We start from the raw sequence: 23,210 nt of genomic DNA on the forward strand, positions 1-23,210 counted from the left end.
AGATAGATAGATAGATAGATAGATAGATAGAACTGCTTCTTCTGACATTAAGTACCAAGCTGTTAGGGGGTTTAAGTATTGTTACCAGTGCCTTGAATTCAGACTGGGAGTACAGTATATTAACAGGCAGTGCAGTTTTTTAGAGACTAGTTTTACATGACTTTTGTTTAAAGTTTTGGTTAGCATGTTGGGCCTAATACTTTAAAAATTTTTTTACTTTATTTTGGATTCATATTGAGAAAGAACCAGACTACACACCTTTGATTTATTGCTTTGCCTTTAAGTACCAGATACATTAAATTAGTATTATACAAGCTGGGGGGGGGGACCATTATCTAATTGGCTTTTGGTTAAGATGGTTCTGATTTCTAGGTCAGTGTAAAACAAATGAGCACTTAAATTGGTGAAGAGCAGATGTTTCAGAGCCCTATTCCACATTGTCTAGCTTTAAGGATAAATATGTCACATTTTAAATTATAGTAGCCTTGATAATTGAGCATTACCTTGTTATATATACTGACTTATAGTGTGCCTTGTCAGTTCCATCATGATTACACGAATATCCATAAATATCTGTAAATATCGATCCCCCCCAGACTCTTTGAATGAAAGGTATTGGTGGGAGTTGAAAAAAGCATTTGAATGTTTATTTAACATTTTTTCCATCAATTTTTAACATAGCTGCAAACTATGAGTTTTAATGTGAGTAGTCAACAAAGGCTTGATGTGACTAGTCCTGATCCCCTGTTATTTATGTTCCCATTTACAGCTTGAAACAGGATATACAGGCTTTATAGCCACACAGAACTATAACTGCCACAGAGAAGGAATCCTGTGGATTGAATGCTACTTGTTTTAATTATTGTGTTTTTATTACCTGCCATTTTTTAGAAGGAATGAAAAGAGAGGGTAAAAATGGCAGCACCTTTAAGACTAAGTGGTTTTTATTTTTGCATGAGCTGTCGTGGATATAAATCCACTTTTTTGGATGCAGTACTGAGCAGTATTTGGTACTGTATCTGAAGAATGGGGTTTAAATCCATGAAAGCTCATGTAGAAACTACGTTTCTTTTTTTCCTTTCTCTTCGTTGTTACTCCTTTTTATGCTGCAAAAGGCTAACACAACTACTTCTTTGAAAAATGTCATTTTTAGTTATTTTCCTGTGACTTCTCCATTACCTATAATTTTTCTATCAGAGAACCTAGTTTTGAAAAGAACAAAATACCTTTTCTTATTATCAACCTTTGGTTTCTTTCAGATACCTACATTTTAAGTCTGTGTATCTTACAGAGTGCTTGTTTGCATTCCCCCTTTCTTATGTTGAAAAAAAGTGGGCTAATACTAAATTTCTTCTGTTTCTACCTTATCAATTCATTGTTGCTAACTGCCCTTGAGTTGACCCTGACTCGTGATAACCCTGTGGGTGAGACTGCTCCAAGCCCCCCTATCCTCCATTGCTCTTCTCAGAAGTATTTGATAATAACCTGGCCCCAAATACTCTGAATTAAACTAATGCATTTACTAGACTTGGTATTCTTCAGATGTTTTAGGCTAGCAACCAAGATCAGTGGTCAGGAATAGAGGGAGCTGTGATCTAAAACATTTGGAGAACACCAGGTTGATGAAAACTGAATTCAGGTAAGAAGAGGGTAGTTAGAGGACACAGTAGTTATCTTTCAGACACCATGGCAAATCATTATCATTATGTTTGCTTTGGACTCACATTTACTGTTCCTTCCTTCCCCTCCCCCAGAGTTAACTGCAAAGAGGAGTTTGGAAGCTTTTGCTCTCATTTTTGATTTCATAGCTTGTTTTGTCTAAACCAGTGGTTCCCAACCTTCCTAATGCTGCGACCCTTTAATACAGTTCCTCATGTTGTGGTGACCCAAACCCATGAAATTATTTTTGCTGCTACTTCATAACTGTAATTTAATAGGTGTTTTCCAATGGTCTTAGGCAACCCCCACGAAAGGGTCATTTGACCCCCAAAGGGGTCCCAACCCACAGGTTGGGAACCACTGGTCTAAACCTAACTACAACTAATGTTTATTGTGTTTTAGTTAAGACAGGCCAGTTTGCAACTTGGAGTATGAAGATGTCATCTTTAAAGTTAAGACTTGCCATAGTAACATTTAGAAATAATAGTAAACTACAATTTAAAAAATGAAAGTGAAAATTTGTGACATCCTCTTTGCATTGAAGGGGGAGTGTGTGTGTGAGACTGGAAGTTTTTGACTTCTTCCTGTCACAGTAAACTATGACTTAATATGACATCCAAACATGGTTTTCACTTCAGTTCCAAATACTATACAGGTCTGCTTGTAAATGCAGTAAAGCAAATAGGCGATCAAGGAGAACAAGCTATGTCCCTGACCATTGAGGTGTCTATTGGGTGAGAGTTTGGGAATCCTATGCTTCTGTTACATTAATATCCCTCTTACATCAGCAAAATGTAATTGGGATCCTAGGTAGTCCCCATGAAAAAGTAAAAACAGAAGAAACAGACCCAGTGAAAATTGCGGCCACATCGGAAGTGCTGCCAGCTCCCACAAAGCATGAAGAAACATGTCAACTACACCAGTGTGTCAGTCTGTCATGGAAGCAATTAATTCATTCATAATGTTGGACAATTGCTGCCATGACAACATCTTTCCCTTTCTCCATTACAAGCAGTCAAGGAGACACACAGCTACTGTAGTATACCACCTCAGGGAGCTAGACGCCATTCCATTCATCTGGAGGAGTTGAGAGGAAGCAGAAATACCATGGAATATTTGATATTTGCAGTTGACATATACAGTCCCAGTGGTTTACAGTAAGAAGCACAAATGTTGTAGAAGGAATCCCAGCTGTTACAATAGAAATAGTCTTGCAGGTGATCCCACGTTTGGCCTTAGCTGTGGCCATCCATTGGACAAGACTGGGAGGAGTTTGAAAAAGCACTTCTTAAGGAGAGAGAGCTTTTCATCTTGATTCCATTGGCTGGCTGTTATTGACATGTTAATTCTTTCTTCAGCAACACATATCCAGCCTCCTGCGCTGGTTTGCTGGTCTGGCCAGCTTGCTTATTGGCCCAGGGATACATATTTTCTTCATTTCTTCAGTTGGCTATCTCATTTTCTATAGCAATAGGGGCTGCTCTGTTAGTGGGCTCCAAGATGCTTGTCCCTTCACCCTCACAGGATATTGAACCCAGGTGGCAGAAAAGGCCATGAAATCTCCATCCCTGTTCATTATTCCCATAAGACTAGCTGAATTGAGAAGATAGGTTGGGAAAAAGAGAACTGTAGTCACAAAGCTGTGGGAAGATGAACGCTTTTATTTGAAGAAACAGTGTAGCTTCTAAAAGAAACACATTAAGGACTTTGCCAGCCTTTTCATCTAACCTGAGCCTATGACAGTTCTAGCAAGTGTGGTGGTCCCCATTGCTGGGTATATTTCCTCTGGCTTACACAACTGTCAATAATGGGGTTACAGGAGCCGGTCTGGAATAAACATGTTGATTTTACTCCTGATCTTGTTCTGAGCATCTCTTGTAGTCATAAGGGTGCTGGGCATGTGGATGGTTCTGTACTCAGCTGCTGTACGAGAGTTGCCTGTAGAGAGGTGAAACACAGTAATAAACAATGGTCAACAGCTGCAGAGCATGGACTTGCATGCAGAATAAGTGAGGAAGCAATGAAGATAATGCTGTCTCAAAACTCTTGACTTAACATTTCTTCTCCAGCTCTGTGTTCTAGGTGAGACAGTATTTTACCCTTTCCCTGCTAGGGGGATGCAGTGAAGCACTCTCTGTTGTTTGCTTGCCCTGCTCCATGTATCAGCTTTTGATCCTGCAGGATGAAGATGCCCCTGAGTGTTTGTCTTGATAGTACCTTTGGCTGCCATTCACCAAAAGGGAGTTCACCATGTCTCTTGTGAACAGTGATGGCAGACATTCAACCACAGTATGGTAATTTTATATGGGAAAAAATATATATATATTCTTAAAATGCATTATTTCACTGTAGTATTAATTTATTTTATGAATAGACAACATACGTGTCTGATTGGGAAGTATTTTTTCACTGTCTTAAAAGCAGCAACACCTAAATATTGTAATGCATGAATGTATAGCCCCTGGGCTGTATGTGTCCCATTCAGTTCTTTATTTGCCACCAAAGCCTCCTCCTGTTAACCTTAGCCCCTTTCACTACTGAATCCTTGTGTGGCTATTTAAGATTACAGCTTCTGTGCTGCCAGTGGGCTAGCAGTGCCCCATTGCAACCAAACATGTGCTTGGGTATCTGCACCACTAGTGGTGATGGGGAAGCAACAACCCAGAATGGGCTTCTTGGTGGGGGGAAAATGAGAGGAGGCCTTCTGCCCCCATGAAAGGATCTGGAAGTAGAGATCCAGACTGGGACCATGAGTGAAGGACATTTGTGGAACATGGGTGTGATTTTCAGCATACACTTTTAAAGTACATATAGATTTTCATTTCCTTTGCTCATCTGTATAGGGTGCTTTGGCCTTGCATCTTGGCTTGTGGAAGTTGAGTCTGGAGTCCTGGGAAGAGCTCAGGGTGAGGAGTTTCTTGAAAGACATATGTTCTTTCTCTGTGTCCTGAGTCCAGGATATTCATGCAGTATTTTAACACCATGGCTGTTCCCTTCTGTGTAGTTGAGTACTCTGTATAGGGCTAGGAAAGGCTTGTGCTGTGTACCCTGCAATCTGATTTATGCTTTTCTTGACATGGGTATATATACTGTTGATCTGTGCTATAACTGAATGTTGTGTTAGTCTAGGGTCTGTGCTATCATTATAAAATGGAGGGGGAGGCAGTGATTCCCCCTCCCTTGTGGAATAATTTTAAGAATTTGGCAGAAGTCTTTTCCTTCCTGTTTTGTCCCTGTCGTCACCCCAGATTAGATACTCCAACCAAATTGTGCTAACTATAGCAGTGGTGGAGGATCTTTCCCAGTATTTTAGACTACAACTGTCACAATTCTTCACCATTCTTCACCAGTGCTGAGTGGGTGTGATGGATGTTGCAGGCCAAAATATCTGGGGGCAAAAGGTTATTAATCCCTGTTAAAGAGATACCTCACTTTAGTGTTTTGCTGACATGTCTCTGATGTTGCACCAATATATTTTTATACTGGATTTATATTTCAAGATTTGCCCACAAGTCCTAAAGCTTCTTGAGCAGTATATCTGGAATAAAGGCTTAGTTTTGTTGGAAACACAATATATCTGACTATAATGCATCCTGATGAAGAGGTTTGAAATATTTTAGCACTGTATTTACGCAAATATCTTTTGTCCTTCCTTCACAGTTCTGGATGGCCATTAAGTTTAATTTAGAATAGGATAATTATGCTAACCAAGAGTGCATAGAGTACCTCATATACACATGGTGACTTGTGTGCACTCATTTGAACCACTGGATGCTAGGAAATATTGTTACTCAGCATATTAATGAATATAAATGCAGAACAGATTTTGAGTTTATCCATCTTGCTCTGAACAAAACATTTCTCCTTGTGCTTGCTATGTAACTGCTAGGAGTTCTTCTGTTAGAATTGGGGAAAAAAGTAAGAAAGAGTTTCATTTAAAAGGTAGATTAGATTGTAAAATAGTATAATATTGATCTTTTAAAGGGAATATCCTCTTGCTAATTGAGAATTATAATGACTTGGAAGCCTTAGCTGATTATATTCTGTGATATTGTTGAACTTGTTGGCTAATATGTTAATTGTGTGTACAAAAGTGACTTGAAGAAGCTTTGACTTCTTTGTTATGTTCACAGCATTGTTACTGTTTATTACATGTTTATTCTTCTCTTCTGCAAAACAGTGCTCAGAAACACTTAACAAAACATATTAAAAATTGTGAATTAGCTGTCTTTATCTTCTGCTTCATGGAGAGTTCTGTACAATTTGCATGCTTGCATTATTAGTAGTACAGTGTGGTTGAGGGGAAAATATTGACTTCTATATATAGTTTTTCCAGAGGTTGTATATTGCAAACTCTCTTTAGAAGAATGTTGATTGGATAATAGTTTTGACTGAAGTTTTAGTCAGACGTACGGGGTTCAGAAAAGTTTTGTCAGATGAATAGTTTTCTCAGATAGTATTGGAAATCCAGAATGCAGTTTCAGCAGTAGCTTTGCCATACACTAAAAGCCTTATGAACCATTTTGACAGTACTCAGCAGTAATGGAAGCTTGAATCATCAAATGACTCCTCTCTAGGAGCACAAAATAGACAATATCAATATATTTGTTGTCCTGCAGCATTATTGCTGTTGTCTTTTTCTAGTCTACAAAAATGCTTTCATCTTAAAATATTTTTGTATGGTGTCCCAAAGAGGGAGGAACCTTCATTGCTTAGAACTGAAAGAAGTGATGGCGAATTTATATTCAGATTTTTTTTCTTTGATAGATAATCCTAATTTAAAAAGAGATTGAAGACCTTTTTATTTCACCATGCCTTCCCCGACGTCCCTTGTTAATGCAGTCCTTCCCTTATAATGTGAAATATCTTCAAGTATTTTAGCTGGCCTGGTCTTGTTTTAGTGGTTTTAATGTGTAATGTTTTAGTGGTTTTAACTATGTATTGTATATTGTTTATTGTATTTTGTGTTGCTCTGTGTATTGATCTTTTTTGTACACCGCTATGATCTAATTGGAATAGCGGTTTATAAATAAAATGTATTATTATTATTATTATTATTATTAATTTCATAATGTCTTTTTTGGGGGGGGGTTCAAAATGTGCATAGCGGCAATATTAAACCTATGGCAAGTATATCCATATTGTACAGTAGATTTATCAGGATAAAAATTCTAACTGCAGTGGTATGTCTTGTATAATGAGTTTCATATTGCCTATGTTTATAGTAACCTGTATTACATGAAATCAAAATACAGACAAACTAATTTTTGATTAAATTAGATAACCTCATCTCTAGCTTTCTTTAGTTCTGAATACGATGCATAATAGCTTGGAAATCTTATAAAGCACAGGTAACACTGGATTTGGAAGCAAGAACAAGAAGACTAGAATTCTGTTTTCTCTTGTTGCTACAACTCTCTGTATTCTCCAAAGATACTCACATATATATTCACATGGTGAGAGCTGAGAATTGGCTAGAATTGTGTGTATGACATCTTGATCAGTAAAAGTTCCTTACATTGGTTCAAGGAATCTCTTGGATGATGGTTCCCAGTTTATTTGTCTATACACATACATACTACTTTTCAGTATTTTAAATAGTTAACATTGAATTGCATGGTTTATTCTTTGTAATAATTAAATCTTTTGTTAGCAGAAATTGGAATCTTTTGGGAACCAAATTTACAAGATGCTGAGGAATAAAGTGTTGTGAGGTAGATAAAATTAAGAAAGAATGCTTGTTTTTAACTGTTCAAAGACATAGCCATGTTAATCTGTTTCATCTTATAAAGATAAAAGAAAATGCTGTAGCACCTTTGAGACTAACTGAAAGCAAGAAATTCTAACATATGCTTTCATAGGTGCCAGTCCACTTCGTCTGATGTATGGCATGCACGATAGTTTTAACTGTGTTACACGAGAAATTCCTTAATTGATATAATGGTTCCTTTTCATTACTGTGTCTGTTTTCTGCAGGTGTCATTGCACGTTGCTGCTACTGCTAATACTAATAATAATACATTATGACCTCCTCTATCGGTAGGATCTGTAACTGCACTTTCATTTACCTGTGTCAGGAATAAGAGGTCTCTCTAGGCATGTGGAGGTTCTCTAATGTGACTCTGTGGTCAGCCACCAGTGAAAGTTGACCTTGGAGTTGAGCTGGAGGACCTCCAGATGCCTAGAGAGACTCTAGGCATCTGGAGGTCCTCCAGCATAACTCCTTGGTCAAATTCCAGTTAAAATACAGGGTTCACCCTTATCTGCAATTTTAGTTATCTGCCAAGTCTGGGAACATATCCCACATGGATACTATTAATAATAGGAGTAGCCATGGCAAATAAATAGCAAAGTGTAAAAATTAGGTTTTAAAGCAGAAATAGACGATCAGAAAAAATATTAACATTCACATTTATTTATTTACTTAACATCCAGTCTTTCTCCTGACATAGGAACTCATGGTGGCTAAACAAATTTTGACATTTATGACAATTAAGAATTTACACTTAGATTGTTTCCTTTAATGGCACAGATTGTCCAGTTGTAAATGGTCACTGTTTTGTCTTCCTAAGAATAATTAGATCACACTATGATTTGTTTCACAGATTAATTTTTTTCACTGAAAATGAATATTTGATTTAAGTGAATATTCAAGCATATATGGAGAGAAATGGGAACTCATGCTGTGCTTTGTGAAAGCAATCATGTGTTATCAGGAGGCAACACTTTAAAACGAGGTTGTACTGTACTTTCTTCCATTTTTGAATTCCTTTGAGGTGTGGAACATGCACTATGTTTACGTAGGACAAATCTTATTGCTGTTATTCCTCTTGGTTTCTTTGGATAGAGGAGGAGAAGCTGTTGCTTTAAAATCAATGAGCTGGCAGAGTTGTTTTCTGTCGTGCACTGGTTCTGCATTGTATGGTGGTTTATGCAAATCAGCTGCCTGATCAGCCCGCTTGCAGTTAGTTCCTCTGTTGGGTGGCTCACAAAGAATCAGTAGATCTAATTCAGCATTCACTTGTTTAAAACGGCAGATGGAAGGAGATGCTGGCAAGCTGAGGGTTTGTTAGGAACCCCCCCTCCCCAGCCTACAGCGGTTCTATGGCAAATCAGATTGGTGCTAGTGAATGGTACTAAGCTTTGTTTGTTTTTCCGTCACTTTCTAATGGAATAGTTAGCTCGTGTGACTTCAAGTCACTTAGCAAAGAGACTGGCTGAAATATGTAATAATCCATCTCCTTTTAAGTACCAGCTAACAAAATCTGACTGAAATAATCTTTGGTGACAGCTGCATTGAAAGGAAGTGATGCTTATTTGAAGAGCTGGTAGGCTGTAGTAAGTTGAAGTCTGTCTCATCTTGTGGCCATTATACTTTTTAAAAGATGGAATAATTCAATGTAATAGTTTTAAAAGTATTTAGATTTATATGTGATACCTGATGATTTTTGTTAAATGTCCCACTGAAGCATGGAGGAAAGAAAGTTGTCTTTTTTTGTTTCATGACTTGATCAGAAGGTGTAATGTGTTGCCTTGCAAGGTAACTGTGATATTTTTAATGGTTTAGCTCACAATTTTTCTTTGTAGACAAGTTTGCTTTTTAAGATTCCTGTGCAGGGTGAAGCTCTGTGAAATTCTTACTCACATTGTATTTTGCCATGCCCTTTTATTTTGCTTGAATATTTTTTTCTTCTGATTAACCTAACTCTTGTTTTTGTAAATATAATTTCTTTGTATTTTAAAATGAATTTTTTATTTCTTGTGTAGAGATACTTTGGACTAGGCTCTTTGGGAAGTAACGGGGTGGAGTTTAAACCATAATACAGAGTAGGAGTGCATCTGTAGGAATATGCATACCACTTAACCATGGGATATCAAATGGAAGGATTTCTTTGAGACAGCTTTGTCAGTGATTAATAGTTCTGCCAATGAATGAATTGTTACGTATTCAGAATACTAGACACGTGTTTCAGATTCTTAGTACATAAAAGGAGTAGTTACCTCTTAGCATAGAACTAAAAGAAAAATTATCATGCCTACTACATTCAGGGAAGAAGGAGGCCAGCATACTTGAGACAGCAGAAACAAAAGAAAATGCTACTATATCTGAAGACTCTGACATCTGCTTTGTCTGTACAAAGGATAAAGGAATTCTTCATGTTGAACATAATGAAATCTCTTTATGAATGTTGAATTTTTACATTTGTTTGAACTGCTGAAGGACTTTTTAACAAAGTGAATCAAGGCACTGCATTTTCAAGGAAGTAAGATTTGTGTTCAGAAGGTTATTGTAAAATATATGCAGCTGCTGTAATTTAGTGAGCTTGTGTGGCAGATCAATTTGATCCAAGTAAGGAGAAAATATGAATTGATTGCTTATGGCATTTTCCTTTATGCTTGCATTCCTGGGTGTTTAACCTGTATACAAATGTGTGTGAGAATGAAAACATCTATGTTCTGAAACCTAGATTTCCATTTGCCATGGCTACTTGACTGTGTTGTGACAATGTCAATAAGGAAGCAGATTTTATACACACACACACACACACACACAGAGCTGATCACAGGCACTGTCAGCTTGTTCTTCATAATAGAGGCAGATATTTTTTCTTTATTTTCAAAGACGAAAACACTGAAAAGGGGGAGAAAATAATATAAGTGAGAAACAGACCATTGGAAGATTTTGATAACATAAGTAACGAAGAGTTGAAAATATGGATGATTCAAGCATTCTGCGAAGGAGAGGTTTACAGGTAAGAAACAAATCTAATTAGTAATCCCCTGCTGAGATGAGTTTAGAATACTGTGAAGATTATAAAATTGTCTTTCTGGTGTTGAAATAGGTTTAAATTTAAAGTGGTAGTGAAATGCTCAAGACATTCTGTTACAGAATTTTTAAAAGCTTATTTCAAGTTGCATTATTTATCTTTTATTTAATCTCATCCTATCTAAAACGAGTGTCTAATTTCCAGAAACCAACATAAAAAAATCACACATTTGATCTATGGGATATAGTTAAATGTTAAATTATGGTTAAAGTATAGTTAAATTATAATGTACCAAAAGTGGAACCATATTTAGTTAACTAGCAGTTGCTTTTTTCTGTTGATGAGAGAAGGCTGATTTAATTGCTGTCAGACTGACAATCTGAAATTACAGAGTTAGCCAACTAAATTATTACAAAATTGTGCTCCCCCCTTAATATGTAAGTCTTAACAGATGTAATATTTGAGCAGGATATTTTAATTATGATCTCTGTTAACATTTCTGTAGAAACCTGAGAAAATACAGGTAGTATAAAGTCCAGTAAATCATGATTTAGTTCAATAAAATCTTCTCATGTTTATGCAGTTTTATCTAGAAATGTTAATATTTTAAATAAATATTTTAAAATTAATAATACAATAAAAATATAATATCATAGCTTTAATATGTATTACTTTAAATTCAGAGACATTTGTAAACATATATGTTATTCTTATAATGGAGAATTCTCCTAAGTGTTACTCCTTTTGATAACATATAGTGTGAATTAGGACAGACTTGACCTGAAAATTTAAGTTAGAGAGAGTTAGAAACTCTTCTAAGTAGTCAATTGAATGTCATGGTTTCTTTAAAAATGAATTAATAAAACTGGCCTTCCCCACTCCTTTTTTTTTCTGGTAAGAGCTTTCACTAGATTACATCTTTTCTGAAACTGGAAGGAGTCCTTCTATTTGCTGTTTTAGCCCATTAGAGTAATTTATAATTTAGTTGATGCAAATTTCAGATAATCTTAATGTTAAGGATATTTGGTAGATAATTTAAATGAACATGTCCTTAAAATGCTATTTCAGTGTAGCTATTGTTTAAATTGATTCAGTACCAAATCACCATAACCAGTTCTGCATGGACTGGTGCACATATAATGGGTTCCATTCTTTAAACTGTAGTTAAAGGATTAGGGCTGTATTGTGGGATTATGTTCTTCCTCCCCATAGCCCTTTGTTCTTTAGTTAGAGTTCATCTTATTTTTAAAAAATAATGATTAAGACTACTTTGATAATAGTTAAGACTTATTCTGTGTACACTGGCCTGAGAATAAACCCCACTTAATGCAGTGTGGCTTGCTTCCAAACAAATAAATATCCATAGGATTGCAATAGGTTGCTTGTTTTGACATTAGCTTTTATAGTAGTTCAAACTAACTAGGGCTTCCTGGTATGTTGGATTTTGACCCTTGCCTGAAAGGATAAGTGGATACTCCTTTACTAGGCAGAGAGAATATTCAGCCTAGAAAAGAACTTTAAAAACAACAGTGTTGAGTAGTAGAGAATGAGGAAAGGTGAAATCTTGCCACACGACGGAGAGAGAGGTGTGTGTTTGGGGTGGGGGTGGGGGTGGGGTTGAATTGCCTTTCTGTGCTATGCTTTATTTTTATTTCAAAATTCAGTATGGTTATGTGAGTTTTTCCCTAGAGTATTGAGTATTTTAACATTAGTGGAGAATGGGAACTGAGACACTGCAAGAGCACTTAAATATTTCAAAAGTATGGTGTTATGGAGACACTGACTATACTGTGGTCACCAGTAACATTATAGGCCCAAATTGTGCTTGAATACATGTCACATTGAAATCACTCTTTCTGTTGACATTGTAATGGTGAACTGTGGATGTCAAGGGCATGGCATTTAATTCAGTGAATTCAGTCACTTCCTTTCTTTGTTAAAAATGTCTGGTTTTGAGAGGAATATGTAAAGTCATTGAAACATCAAAGAAACAAATGGTTCCTTTCTGGTTCTTGCTAATTTTTGTCTTTGTATTAGAAGAACTGGTTTCCTGAGTGAGAAGAGTACCTACAAAGTGAATGATATGCCCTTTGCCATTCAACTCTACTTTGTGGGAGCAATTACATACCTTCCTACTTAGCTGACAAATAATTACAGGGGCTAGCAGGCAAGCTCTCTTTTAAAGTGTTTTTTTCCTATAGCCTTGAAACATAGTTAAGGCTATTCTGATTGTTATTTGCAAATCCCCTCTGAACAAATCTTGCCAAGAAAACGGTGGTATGTTTGCTTTATAGTCATCTTAAGTTGGAAATGACTTGAAGTCAACAACCAGTTTTGTTTGCTCTTAATTTATCTTTATTGTTTTTTTTTTAAAAAAAACAAAGATTACTGGCAGAACTATCTATCAGTATTTTGGTGATGCCGAATAGCTAAGTACATCATAGTTTATTTCTATTCTTCTTTATTTTACTCTGTCATAATTGTGCTAGCATGATGGATTTAGTTATTTTTTCTCAGTACAGAGGTAGTGAATAGCTAACAGTTTCTTAGGTAAAATGTATTGGAACTACCTAAGAATAATTACTTGTATCTTCCTTACAGCCCTTAGAGGCACAGGATATACCACTCCTATTAATATCATACAGATGCAGCCATGTCTATGCCAGAAGTCCCAACTCTACAGCAGAAACCAGTTTTCCCTCTTGGCAGAATAATATGCTGGCAGTATGCTACAAAGCTGACTTTTTATAATTTGCTCTGGTATCCATTTCCATAATGTAAGAAATCTCACTTGTCACTTTATTGAGAAGGAGCTACTAACAGCAGGACAGCATGCATTTTGCTTATCGAAACTGATGCCTAGAGGCATCAGTTGTCTCAGTCTTGTTGCTGTCATTCCTCCCTTTTAGTTTAAAGGAACTGAAAGTGATTACTTTTACGTGATATCTTAAAAATCCCCTCTTGGGTCTCCAGTTGTCAATCTGGCCTAATCCTGCTCATGGTATGGTTTAGTAGCCAAAAGAAGTGGTTTTACATGAAGTCGAAGCCAGTGGTTTCAAAAGCTTGCATCATGGATTTTATGTGTTTTGGTTGGCTGATTAAAGGTGTAAATGTTTTGTGGATTTTGGATGTTGTTGTACTTTGCTACATGGCCAAAATGGCTACCCCTGAATATGTTTCACAGATGCTTATTCATAATATTAGTATGTTTCCCAAATGTTACTGATTCCCATTATAGATTGTTTTCAAAAGATACCCCTTCCAACTGTCATATAACCTCCTTAGTGTACTTTCAGAAAGAGTGGCTTGTAACTCTCAGATAAGCCCATGCTGCAATCCACATGGGTTTTTTACTTATCCTTATGCTTCGGAGAAAACATAGAATTTATGGAATCATTACTTTGCTGATTCCTTTCCAACCTGGCTAAATTCTATAGATTTTCTGATTTACTTTGAAATCGAACCTACGTATTAAGAAACTAATTAATATAGGTTGTTAGAATTCATTAAAGAGTTGCATAGCTTTCTCTCTTCCATTCAGTAAAAAAAGAGGGGTCCCAGGATAAAAAGGATTAGGATTTGAGGAAACGCATCACATAAATTTGTGCTGGAAGGCTTGTTGTAATCTATCCACTCCCTAATGGAGTTTGAAAACAAGAAAAGTGATAAAGCTTTGCCCTGAATTATGTGTGTGTGATTTGTTTGCTCAGCAAGAGTCCCCCAGGCAACTAGAGGTTTTTCAGAATACCACATCTTTTATGGCTGAAAACTGGTGTCTTTCTCCCTACCTTCTGTCTGAAAGGTGTTGAAGTTGTTGTGGGGATTATGATTCTTTTAAATTCTCCTCAGTTTTTTTCTGATTTGATGTGTCTTATTCTATATATAATTACAGTCGTCCCTCCGGATTTGCTGACTCCCTGTTCGTGTCTCGAATTTTTGTGGATGGGAAGCCAGGAGGGATAAAATGGCACACGCCTGGGAGTACGCTGTCGTTATTTTCAATGGGGGCTTGAATATTTGCAGTTTTCCAATTTGTGGGTTTTGTGTGTGTCCAGGACAGATCCCCCACAAATTGGAAGGGATGACTGTACTTGGAGAAGAATCCAACAGATTAATGATTTAACAACTTCTTCTCTTTTAGTGTGTTTCTTGCTCATTCTGTTCTGGGCCATTGGATAACTGAAATGTTTTCCACACACACACACACACACACACTCTTCCTCCTCTTTGTTTCTACCTCTAATCATCCCCACTCCTCACACATTCTGCTTTCTACCTATCACTGCTTCATTATATCACATGTTACGAGGATTTGCAAAAGTTGAAGCTGTTAGTTTAAATCCAAAAGATTCAGCTAGCTAAAATCATGCAATCTGCCTCCTTGGAGGTAAGTCCTGCTGAATTCAGTGAAGTACACTACATCCGTTACTAACAAACCTGTTTTTCTTAGGTGAGAAGAACAAAAGTTAGGAGGTTTTGAATCATAGACATAGAAGAAGATGTTTTGGGCTGCTGTAATGATAATGTATTCAGCACTTCCTGGGCTACCTCACTTCCTTCCTGATCCTTTGCTAAAAACATTTCAAGTGTTACGTGAAACAGATAACAAAATGAAGGCGTACCAATATCATTTCATTTTGTTAGTCTCCATTGATTTAGTTCTGTACAAAAACATTCTCCATATTCTGAGAGGCACCAGAAATATTACTTGTATTAAGGATTCTTCACCTTTGATTCATTGACTGATCTTTGTAGACAGCCATTTACAGTTGCACTTGTAGCAGATCATTGTTCTTTAAATAAAAAAATTATCACTCCTTACTAATATTTAACTTCCTTCCGATATATACTTTACCAAAGTGTTTAAAAAGAGAATGAACAGTGTACATGTTGGCTAAGGGTGGAAAGAAGAGGAAAGAGATACAGTTGAGTAACAACATTTAATTGAAGAAGCTGTAAGATGAGACGCTGATGTTTTAGGATAGCCTTTCCCAATTTGACAGGTTCTAGACAGATTGGCTTCCCTCTATCTTTAGTTTACGTTATGATATTTTGCAGTCCATCTGGGTGGAAGAATGCCAGGTTAAATAATTCAACTTTGAAAGCAGCTGAAATAACACTTTTGAAAAAAACATTAACAAAATGTGCCTTTAGGGGTCAGTAGTGATAACCTTCACACCATTCTCTGTAAATTCCATAGTATGTTCACAGAATCAATATTGCAAATAACAAATGAAGCAGTATTAATTGATAATGAATTAAATTATGAATTTATACATAAATTAAACTATCTCAATTATTTGTGTGTATGTGTGTATTGAGAGAAACAGAGAGAGATACTATATTAATCTTCCAGTTTCTAATACTATCAAATTAATTTTCAAACTCAACATTGCAAGCTGTGGTTCAATGATATTCCAAGGAGACTGGCAGGTTCAGTATAACAACAGAGTTGTTAGTACCATCCTGCTCTTTATCCTGATATCTCAGGGAAATATACAAACAAAATTGATTTAAACTTTTTAAAACTACATAGAATTTAAAACAATAAAAAGAATTTCAACAGACGAAAAATATATTAAGCAATTGAACAAGCTAAATCAGATTTAAAATTTTTTAAACCATATACATGTACATTTGGAAAAGATAAATTAGACTTGACAGATCTTAATTAAAAGCCATGATTTGGCTTAGCAGCAGAATGAAACCAGTGTCAGCAACACTGGATCTTCAAGAGGAGGCTGTTGTGCAGTGCTTTGAGGATGTCATAACTACCATCTTTCAGCTATTCTTTATCTTAACTTCCTAATTGCTTATTGAATATGCTTTTCCACAATTGGGATACATTATTTTATTGTAAATCAAGTTGTTATATTTGTTATTGACTGTTGTCTTCTCCTTAGGAATAATTCTACATAATTAGACATATATTGCATTGTTGTTTCCCAGCAGACAGGGTCCTAACCTCCTGTATTCTGGGTTTAGTTCCTCCTATTTGCTCCTGTAGGCAGGGACAATAAACAAAAGACCGGCTCCAGCTTTTACTTTGCTAGTGGTAAATAGTAGATTTATGGAGATATAAATGTTCTTTTGTTGTCGTTAGTATAATTCTTTTGGAATTCTATACAATAACATCACATTGCTGACTCATATTTTGTGATTTGCTGTGGCCTGTGTATATTTAATTCTCTGAATAAAAAAAGAAGATAGTTTTTTACTTCTTAGGCAGTATGCTTTATTTTTCCCCTTCAGCTAATGCTTTCATTGTGAATGTACATCAATGGTAGCCATTGTTGCTTTTATGAGAAATAGGCAGATGAGTTTGGATAGAGATGGACATGGACAGCCATAAATTAAGAGTTCAGGTGATTGTGGAAAGGCAACATTCTTCAGTTTATTTTGTTTTATTTTTTATCCAGCTGCATAGTGACTCATTTTGCAGATGGTTTTTGCTCCTTTGCAATCAGATTACTTGAGGACACCAGATGCTTCTTTCTGAATGACTTCTTCTCATAATGTTATTTGGCTTTTTAGTAAGATGAGGTTTAGAATGAAGAAGGGTATCTGGCATATTTCATGAAACTAGATGTAATGTAAAAGAAATTAGATATAATGTTGTTGTGCTTGGAATAATAAGATAACCTTCACATGGAGGCTTCTCATTAAAAGCATTATGTTAAAATGGAAGAATTAGGCCGTTGATTGTAGTACCAGGAAGTTAAAGAAATAAATGAGCTTGTTTACATTTGTATTTTGTGATAAAATTATGTATCAAACCTATGAACTACATTACTTAAGCTTCATTTTTAATATAGGGCCCAAACAGACAGGCCAAAATAAAGCTGCTTCGGGTCACTTTGGTGGTATATTGTTTAAATGATGCATGCATTCTAAGAGTCCAGAAGCTGCGCCAAAGCCATGCTCCAGTCCTAAGGAGTGGAACACAGCTTTGCTGCAGCTTCAGGCCTCTTAAGATGTGTGTGTCATTTAAACAGCATACCTCCAAAGTGATCCAAAGCAGCTTTATATTGCCCTGTCTGTTTGGGCCCATAGTTCTTTTTGCTCAGGTGAATTTAATCATAAGTCTTCTTTTTCTCTTCTTTGAAATTGCTCAGTAGCTCTCTTTTTGAGATGTAATCATAACTTCCATGTTATTTCCGTAAGAGAGTGGTCTGACCTATCCATGACTATAAATTCTTGTAGAATTTATATTAAAACACCATGTTCATGTTTTAGGGTTTGTTTTTAGCACACTCAGTGGGGCCATTTTACCTACTGATTATTAAATCTTTTATAAAAATCATAGTACAATTGGCCCTTGATAGCCACAGGGGTTTGGTTCCAGGACATCCCCCCCCCCCCCGGTGAATATCAAATTCTGTGGATGTTCAAATCTCATTAAAAACAGTTGTGTAGTAAAATGGTGTCCCTTATATAAAAAGGCAACATCAAGGTTTGCTTTTGGGAATTTATGTTTTTTAAAAATATTTTCAAAGTGGGATGGTTGAATAAAGAATCTGTGGATATGGAGGGCCAACTGTATTAGATTTTTATGTCCTGATTAAATGGCTCTGGATTTATGGAGCTAAAGGGGATTAGATTGTTATGATATGTGAGATCCTTTGTTAAGATGGAACGCCTTCAATAGATGAGATATAGGATCTTGTTAGAGGCTGAGAGGGAGTGATACTACTGTACATCAGGGAATCTTTAATCTCCCCGTCCCATTGCCTTCTGCCAGGAGGTTGACAGGGGTCAGAACAGGGAAGAAAATAAGAAAGGAGGAATTTGCCTTGACAAAGAGGTACACAAAAATAAGGAGACATAAGGAAAAGAGAGATTTCATTATTCATTGATTATTCAAATGCTGATAATTACATTAAAGAACTCGTCTCTTATCCCCATAGCCAGTGTCCTTTCACAGTCTTGGAGACTGACTAAAATGCCTCTTAACAAAAACACCCACTTAAATAGTTGTAATTTCATGGACATAATAAGGCATTCTTTGAAACTCAAATATAGCCCAATTCTGTTTCAGAAGCAGCATGACCTTTCTCTGTGCACACAGGTTGCAACTGCGGATGCTTAAGTCAACTATTTAACTGAACTGTTGCTTGTTATCCATCCTAACTTTCTGAGATACGATATTATTGATATATTATCAAAGAAATATGGTTTATACACAGCTTAATGCAAACTGTGATATTAAAAATACCATGTTTTCTGTCATAAATGAGAAGGATTTTTAAGTCCCACTGCTGGTTACTCAGAGATCAAGATTTAACCAATTTTGGCCTAAAGACACACACTATTCTGTGTTCAAGGCTCAGTTCTCTGTATATTTGTTAAGAAAAACCCTGGATTCAGCTGTTGTGAAAAAGAAATTTAATTTCTTTAATCACTTGTAAGAAAGTAACATTTTTCCAGTTGGATAGTGACAACTGCTCATTTCTAAACTGTACTGTAATAAATTGGGCATGCTAGGCTGCTATATTTCTTTCAAAGGGACTAGCATGAGTCATGTCCCTTGAGGATGGGCGAATACAGTAGTGTTTCAGAAAACAATGTTTTGCTTGATTAAGTTCAGACAGGTGATGGAGTGGTATAATAAAATCATTTCTGTTAAAGCTTGCCATAATGTGGGGTGGAATATAACACCAGTGGGAGTGACTGAGGGGAAAAAACATGTCCTGCAGATTGCCATCAGAAGGAAATACAATAAATGTAAATTAGCAGCCCTGAGAATGTATTGATTTGCCATGAATCTTGATAAATACATCTTGCTCTTTTTATGTCAAATACTTCATTTGTATTGTTTGTTTATGTATACTAGTTGTTATATCTTCAGCATGGCAAACTAAATGAAAACAAACCTTTTGGGTAATGTCATACTAGATGAGAGAATCAGGATAGGAGGAAAAAGAAATTGAAAATACCTTATGCTGCATCCTGACTCACCCTGTCTCCCAACTGAAGGGGCAAGGTATACAAGTCAGCATCTGAAAAAAGTGTCTCCTGACTGAAAATGTAAATAGGTTTTAATAAATTGCTGATGGTGATTTAAATTTTTTCTTCCTTATTTATATGAGTGAGCAGTTAGCAGTTATGCTATGCAATCCTAAAAACAATCAGGTCCACAAATGTTATATGTGCAGAAAGTGCTTACAGGTTAATTTTAATCCTGGTTTAATGGCCAGCCATGATTAGAGCTAGTAGTGCAGACCTTACTTAACACTAAGCAGAAAAAGCAGAAGCGAGCACATCTATAAGACACTCCCAATCTCATGGTTAGGAAATTGTTTATGTTATACCTTCATGAGACCAGAGATTGTTAGCCATGGTGAGCATTTTTCATTTAGCACTACTGAAGCAAGTTCTGATTTATTTACATCCAAACTTTCAATTAGTAGTACAGTATTACCATAAAAGCTTAATTTTTCCTCTTTGCTGAACAACTGCAGTTTGGTTTCAGTGAACACACTTGGACATAGATCTTTGTGAATGCATATGTGCAAAAGGAGAGAGAAGACTGCCTCACAGAGGCACAAAATTTCAGTAGTATAAAAAGTAATTTTCTGGGGCTGACTTATTAAGAAATTAGTAGAAAGTACTTTGACAGATAATTGCTAAGAAATCTCCCATAACTGGAGACTGGATTTAAGACATTGCTGCACTTTATAAAAGTCTTGGATTTCCTTTGTTGAACTAGAAGGATGTTCTGTACAAAACAAGGCTCATTTTTTGGTATACTACTAGATACCCCTTGTATGAATGTCTGCTAGATAGAAATCTTCAATAGAATGGACTGGTGTACACTGTCTCTACATAGTCAGTGTAGAGTCTAGAATTGTTAAAACTGCACAGATTTGATTATTTAAATGTGTACTTATTTTTGATATAAATTTTTGTTGCAGCAAAAACAATAAAAGTTTGTGGTACGTCTTTATATCACATTGAAATTTGATTCTGAAGGTATTTTTCATTGCTTTATTAAAATGTTAACATCCTTATAAAACACATAAACTTGAATTCAGATATGAATTATGAGGATAGAGCTATTGGATATAGAAATGCAGACACTGGTTATATGGAATTATGGTCAGACAAATGCAGTTCTGCTGCTTTAATATCTTTAGAGCTCAAATAAGTATAGCATTGAGATTAGCATTGCAGGAATGTAATAATGGATTCTGTACTGATCCTTTTTTGCCCTTTTTCCAGCATCTGCATTGCTAGTAGACATAATTGCTTTAGCACAGAAGGCTTAAGGACACATTTTAAGTAACTGGCTTGTTAATGTCTAGGACAGATTACCTTTGTTACTTTTAGCATTAATAAGACTTTCTTATATTGCTTATTTCTAAACATAGTAGCTATTTATGGAATGATGTAATTTGTAATTGTAACTTTGATTTGGTTCAGTATTTTAAAGAAAATCAAATTCCTTTTGTTTGTATATATTCAGTGATAATCTTTTTCTGAGGCTCTGCTTTGAGTGTCCCCATTGTTTGAAATGTCAGTAGCATGTGAGATAGAGACTTCTGTTTTCTACTGCTACTTTAGTGTCACCATTTAATTCACCCTTCCCTGTAGCCTTCGTGTTTGTTCTGCTTTAGCCAATCAGACTACCATGTTATGGCAGCCCCCTCTTTGGGAGAGATTTTGGAGGGCTCATAGGTTTTTCTGAAAATGAATTACTGTTAAAAATCTCAGGGGGCGAAATAGCTATTTCAGTTCCCTTTACTCTGTGTTATTTTGGCATACTTAAACTGCTGTGTAGGGAATTTGAAATCAAAGGTGGTTTAGAAATCTATAGTAATAATAGAGAATGTATGCACACCTCGTTATCTGTGGTTGCTGCCAAAGCTCCAAGGTACTGGAACCTGAGCGCCTGAAACTTGGCATGGATATGAATGGAATCTTAGATGTATGATCTTCATGATTATTTTGCTTTTTGAATGGATTAATTTTAATTAATCAAGTCTATTATAGTCTAAAGTTAATGGGTGGCAAAATTCCCTTACTACCAAGGGGAAGCTGCAGTCAGACCTTGGCAATTCTGATATTCATAATTCAGTTGTGGAATTTGGTGTGCTCCTCTGAACTAGTATTATAGCTTGCTAGCTGGGAATTCAGAGTACTTTACCAAAGTATAATTCCCAGGATTCTGTAGTATGGAATCATAATAGTTAAAATGATGTTAAACTGCTGTAATCTTCTCTGAAGATGCCAGCCACAGATGCTGGTGAAACGTCAGGAATAAACTCTTCCAGAACATGGCCATATAACCCAAAAAGCCCACCAAAAAAAAAAAAAAAAAAAAAACCTATGGATTCCAGCTGTGAAAGCCTGCAACTTCACATTGCTGCAGCTGTGTAGGATAGATGCATTCTTTGGCAAAAGGAAGCAGTATAATTTAAAGGCTATAATTTGAATCAGTGTGTATAACGGGAACGCATCACCCTATACAATCCGCCCCGCACTCTTAGAACAAGTGGGAAGAACTTGGAGATACCAGCATCCAAACGTGTTCCTACTTCCCAAAAGGCATTCAGTATAGCTGCCCTATGGAATGGACTCGCAGAGGAGACCCACCTTGTTATATCCTTGTTTCTGTCCTTAGTTAAGATGGTATGGGGAGCTTATCTTTAGCAGGCTGGCCCCTCTTCCACTGGCCATGCGACAATTGAGCAAAGTCCAGGAAATGTAAAGTCCATTTGCATATCAACGAGGACTTCTCTTTTGCAATTCAGTATGTCTCCTGTGAGGCTATAGGCCTCTTTGTAGGCAGAGGACAATGGATTCCACAAGAAGTCTCCATGTTTTTGCATCAGGAACATTTTGGTAGGTGTTGAGGTAAAACATGCCAATCTGGTCCAAATTTGAGAAGACTTGTCAGAGTACCTGTTATGAGATCACGGTCTTTAGGAACAAGATCCTTAGGTCCAAGATCCATAAGAATTGTGCAACTAAGTGAATGTGTATACAGAGAAGCTTTGGGCTTCAGCTTTTCAAAAAGCAACATCTTAGCAAAGCAAAAAGCAACATAGCAAATCATTTTTGAAACTGAGAACATTGATAAAGAATTTGAGATTGGGCATACTCTCTGTTCTTCATGAAAAATGTCTGTTGGCCACATGTATTCCCTTAGGTACCTTTCAGATACCTTCTTGGATCCTAGCTATAATCTTTTGCTGCTGTTGTTGTTATGCTTTCAAGTCATTTCCTACTTATGGTGACCCTAAGAACACTTATCATGGAGTTTTCTTGGCAAGATTTGTTCAGAGGAGATTTGTCATTGCCTTCCCCTGAGAGTGAAGGCATATGACTTGCCCACCTAGTGGGTTTCATAGCCAAGCCGGGAATTGAACCCTGGTCTCCAGACCCATAATCCAACACTCAAACCATTACATCACACTTACCCTGTAAAAAATTAGCCTATATTCCAAGGAATGCAAACACTGGTTAAATGAATGCAATGTAGAAAACAGCTTTTGAAGTGGCACTGTTTCAATGGGAAATTAAAAGGCAATAATAAATAAAAGGGTTGATGTTAAACAGAGTTATATAACTGTATTCTACAGAAAGAAGCTTATGCTATTATTGTCTGATCCCAGAAAGAATAAACTGTTGGTTTATTGCTTGAAGATGATCTTGATGTTCTATCATTACTGTCTTCAAATTTGGAAACTTTAAAATAAATATTAATTGATCCCTTCAGATGTTCCCTTCTAATTTGTAATGTTTACCAGTGGCTGTCGATACTTCCTTGCATCATCTTAC

General features: G+C 36.3%; 1 protein-coding gene across 4 annotated transcripts in view; it reads left to right on the forward strand.

Annotated features, from left to right (window-relative positions):
• Positions 1-23,210, forward strand: part of LOC149316225 (microtubule-associated serine/threonine-protein kinase 2-like) — a 216,441-nt gene that overhangs the window by 41,924 nt on the left and 151,307 nt on the right. The window contains exon 1 of one of the 4 annotated variants that reach the window (XM_089515052.1): positions 10,302-10,412. The exons of the other annotated variants lie outside the window; for them this stretch is intronic. Coding sequence (XP_089371178.1) covers positions 10,374-10,412 — 39 coding nt within the window. The 5' untranslated portion in view covers positions 10,302-10,373. Of the gene's footprint in view, positions 1-10,301; positions 10,413-23,210 lie in introns of those variants that run through there. 4 annotated transcript variants of the gene reach the window in all.

The sequence above is a fragment of the Sceloporus occidentalis genome, unplaced genomic scaffold, assembly GCF_023333645.1.
Source record: "Sceloporus occidentalis isolate IW3139 unplaced genomic scaffold, rSceOcc1.0.p SCAF_3, whole genome shotgun sequence".
Classification (NCBI taxonomy): Eukaryota; Metazoa; Chordata; class Lepidosauria; order Squamata; family Phrynosomatidae; genus Sceloporus; species Sceloporus occidentalis.